Here is a 4,513-nt window from a genome sequence, read left to right on the forward strand (position 1 = left end):
GTTAAAGTCCACGTACGAAACTACAGCACTCCATGAAAGACATAACTGCAATACAACACGTTAAAGTCAGTACGAAACTAACAGCACTCCACGAAAGACATAACTGCAATACAACACGTTAAAGTCAGTACGAAACTAACAGCACCAGGCACATCGCCATATGCAACACTCCATGAAAGACATAGCTGCAATACAACACGTTAAAGTCAGTACGAAACTAACAACACCAAGAACATCGCCATATGCAACACTCCATGAAAGACATAACTGCAATACAACACGTTAAAGTCAGTGCGAAACTAACAGCACCAGGCACATCGCCATGAGTATCACTCAATAAAAGACTTTTAAGAGGCGGAGCTAGAACCAAAGGAGTGCCATTCCAAAAAACAAAAACAAAAAACAACAAAAGTCGGACAGGGACAGCAGACGATGCGTGTCATAAGCTCAACTCGTCTCACAGAGTCACTGCGCCGCTCACCTTGAACAAGCCTGCCACCTGTTACGCAGAAGAGATAGGGATTGCCCAGTTGTGAGGGAATCAAGTGAGAGGAAGAAGGCTAATGACATGTATATCTCTTTATGGGATGAGGCGAGGAGAGTGTTTAGTGGCTTCAAAGGAGTTCCCACGCGCACTTTAACCTGTAAACTCTGAGATCCCAAAGCCCAAAACTCTAAAAACCCTGACACGCAATCATATTGGCTCGTACAAGTCGGAGATTGACTGGCCCGTCACATTTTGAATCGCAAAAAAAAACTTCGTTTTAGAGTTTAGAGCGCTGAGAGGTGAGGTCACGTGTGGGTACACGGAATATAGACACGCTCGCTAGGGATCGGTCCACGGTATCCGAGCATAATACCACGCTCGATTCTATTTTTAGGTCGCTGTCATGGAGTCGGTCTATTTTTAGATACGTGTGGATAGAGTCGACACCTAGGTGATACGTATTTTAACCGGCGTTGAATACAAGGAAGCCTTTATTAACGTACTTCGTATTTTATGTGTAACCAAGATCAACCAACACAATTTATGGTACAAAAGTAACTGAGGATGTATATTTTTTAAATTCTTTGGCTACCTATTATACATATTTCAGTTTTGCACATACATGAGCATGAAAAACAAAATTAACTTTAACATTCTAAAAATAAACTTTAAACGCCATTAATAAAGAGTATTTACAATCACTACATCCAAATCAATCAATTCGCAAAGACGTACATACATACATACATACATACATACATACATACATACATACTTACATACACACACACACACACATATATATATATATTAATAAAATGTATGTATACACACACACACACATAGACATACTTATATATATATCATACATGCAGTAACTCTAGCTATTTACCTGCATTCCATTTAAAATAGCAGCGCGAGCTGCTGCGTCCATCGCCGCCAAACGATCGATACAAAGGAATTGCAAGAGCCGGCGCTGCAGAACACAAGTTTGGATATATTGACAAAACAGGTTTAATGAAACAAATGACTCGAACTAAGGTTGGTTTGCGCAGAGGTACAAGCAGGAAAGAGTGCCGGCATGTATTGATATAAAGCAGATAGCAATGGTTTGGTACCTTGTGGTGGGTGAATTTTCCCCAGCCATTGGGCCGATCTCGCACATTTGACACCAACATCCCCACATTGATAGTCGTCACAATCAGACTCAATTCGGCATTTGACAGATTTTGGAACAATTCCAAAATATCCTCCTCAGCTTTCACGAGCACGTTGCTCGAGATAACCCGATTCAGATCCGGCGCAACGCCCAGTCGAAGCTTGTCCAGCAGCAACCCAATATCTTTCATGACCTCCTTTGTAGCTGTCGGCGTGTAAATACGAGCGTGTGAGTACATGCGGGTATTTATATCTTGATACCGTGGAATTGGGTTGGTGTGACTAAAACGCTTATTCCTACGAGTCAGTCCTGTTGTATCTAATGTGGGCACCTCAACCGAATCACATTCAGAAAGAAGAATTTGTGGGACCCCAATGCCATAAAATGAATGTTTGTGCCGAAAATAAGTTCAGAAGCGATACAGCAAGAGAAGCGATACAGAAAGATATATTCGTCGCAATCTACGATGGGCAAACCAAAAACATAAAAGCAAAACAAATTTATTATCAGGGATATGTATATACGTTTTCGAAAATGCAATATATAGCTGCATGGTGTAATGGTTAGCACGTTCGCCTCTGATTCAGAGTGTGACAGCGGGAGATTGCGGTTCGATTCCGCGTGCGGCAAAATTTTTCTGTCAGACAGAATGATCATTCGTGGAAAGCACTTTGTATTGTGATTTAATATTATGACATTAAGGGAAAAGGAACATGAGTGGAAAACACTTATTTGAGCATATTATGCTGTTCGGAGTATATATAGTGAGGAATTTTCGTTTCAATATCTGCATGGTGTAATGGTTAGCACGTTCGCCTCTGATAATCAGTGTGTGACAGCGGGAGATTGCGGTTCGATTCCGCGTGCGGCAAATTTTGCCAGGGCCAATTTTATATACAATATTGAATCGCGAAATGCATCATATACTTGTGGCGTATTTTTCATTGTGATTCTTTTGCTAAGATATTAGAGGATAACGAGAAAGGGTTGTCGAGATGAATTTGACCATATTGTATTTTTGATATATTTATACTGTTGGATCTCCATTTCAATATCTGCATGGTGTAATGGTTAGCACGTTCGCCTCTGAAATTCAGTGTGTGACAGCGGGAGATTGCGGTTCGATTCCGCGTGCGGCAAAATTTTTCTTTTCAAATATATATATTTTCTATGAAACGATTATTTTACAAAGTTTTGGAAGTATTGAAAGGGCGCAGCCGTGGTATCAAAATACACTAGCTAATATTGAGGGCAATTCTGTTTCCAATGAATGTGGGACTCTAGGGCACTAGGCCTGTGGATCAGGTGTCACTTGATGTGACACCCGGTGTGACACTTGGTCTGACCATGTGGTCTACAAATAAAGGTTATACTATTGGTCAAACATGTGGTCTATAAATAAAGGCTATACTATTGGTCAAACATATGGTCCCCATCGTGCTGGTAGAAACCCCAGCTGTGAACGATAGTTTTTACTGTCCACTGAGACGTAAGGGGTGTGAAAAACGGCTAAGTAAAGTGATTGAATCAACTAAAAATGCCAATCGGTGCCGTTTGGTTTCGTATGGTATCGTGCCATATAATGTTATGCTTCGTCGTATAGTGCCACATGTCATCGTAGGTTGTCAGATGAAAAGTGTAATTTGGTCTCATCCTGGATGTGCAATCGAATCATCCGGGGGCATCTGTGGCTAGACATTACACACAGCACGAACAGATGCGTACAGAACAACAACTTGTCACCATGAAGCACTCCTCGACATGTTTGTAACTCACTCCTACAACTCACTCTGACAGTGGTTTTGGTATGTTGCTGAGATCAGAGGGATATAATACTACTTATACAAAGGACTATCGGAACAGAACCTCTCACTGTCATATCCAAGGAAATACAACAAAAACATGCGGCATGTTCCAACGACCGACACATTTCCATTGAGCATTCGTTACTCGTGTAGTATACTCGCACAAGCAGAACAAATGCGAAATTCTTGTCCGTCAGCCAGAGCACTTTTAGTGTGCTGAATACGGCGTGTGTAACTTGATACAGAGGGGTGTGAAATGGCACATATCCTATAAGATCACGTGGAAGATACACGCAAACGCTTTAAAACAGCAACATACTCATGCGGGCGCTTGACCACCAATCCCGTCAGGCCCCCATATATGAGCGGCAGCATATCAGTTTCGAACTAATTATAACTGGAGGTTGCAAACATATACAAACTCCTCACCCCCCAAGCAAACCATAGCGTACACACACACAGCATGCCATGTGCAACACACCTTTTGTGGGCATTCGCGGTTTTATGCGGTGGCTCGAAAAGCGCAGTTTGTCATTCATCAGCCGAAAGAAACTGCCCTTGTTTTTAAGGCTCAGCCGATTCATCTCCATCTCGTGTGCCAATGAGCGAGAAGCAAAGTACATACACATGACCACGCCAAAATCAGTAAGCCAGTACCTGGTATTAGCGTAATAAGTCCAACATAAAGTAAATACAACCAATCGAGTGTCAGAATCGGGCGATCCAGGAGTAGCATTCAGAAGGCTTCTTGCTACGAAAGAGGTGGGAGTATGTAAATCCATGACTGTACAGACAGGTCAGATGAACACGTAAACGATATATATATATATATATGTGCACACACACACACACTCACACACACACATATATATACATACATACATACATACATACACACACACACACATATATATATATACATATACACACACACATATATATATTTATATATATATATATATAAATATACATATATAAATAACATATACATATATAAAAATACACACCACACACACGCACACAAGCACACACATATATATACATATATAAATATATAAATTC

At 40.9% G+C, this 4,513-nt stretch overlaps 1 protein-coding gene and 3 non-coding genes across 4 annotated transcripts; 3 read left to right on the top strand and 1 right to left on the bottom strand.

Annotated features, from left to right (window-relative positions):
* Window positions 1-457: 457 nt before the first annotated feature.
* On the bottom strand, window positions 458-1,836 carry SARC_03833 (hypothetical protein; the record flags this gene model as incomplete). The annotated part of the gene is made up of 3 exons (XM_014302366.1): window positions 458-499; window positions 1,380-1,463; window positions 1,606-1,836. 3 exons carry the CDS (start codon window positions 1,834-1,836, stop codon window positions 458-460), a joined length of 357 nt encoding a protein of 118 aa, XP_014157841.1.
* Window positions 1,837-2,191: 355 nt separating this feature from the next.
* On the top strand, window positions 2,192-2,276 carry SARC_30072. The gene has a single exon. It is a non-coding gene; the product is annotated as a tRNA-Gln (tRNA).
* A 155-nt stretch (window positions 2,277-2,431) lies between these two features.
* On the top strand, window positions 2,432-2,518 carry SARC_30073. The gene has a single exon. It is a non-coding gene; the product is annotated as a tRNA-Gln (tRNA).
* Window positions 2,519-2,699: 181 nt separating this feature from the next.
* SARC_30074 lies at window positions 2,700-2,786 on the top strand. The gene has a single exon. It is a non-coding gene; the product is annotated as a tRNA-Gln (tRNA).
* The last annotated feature ends 1,727 nt before the right edge of the window (window positions 2,787-4,513 follow it).

This window comes from Sphaeroforma arctica (assembly GCF_001186125.1).
Source record: "Sphaeroforma arctica JP610 unplaced genomic scaffold supercont1.203, whole genome shotgun sequence".
Lineage (NCBI taxonomy): Eukaryota > Ichthyosporea > Ichthyophonida > Sphaeroforma > Sphaeroforma arctica.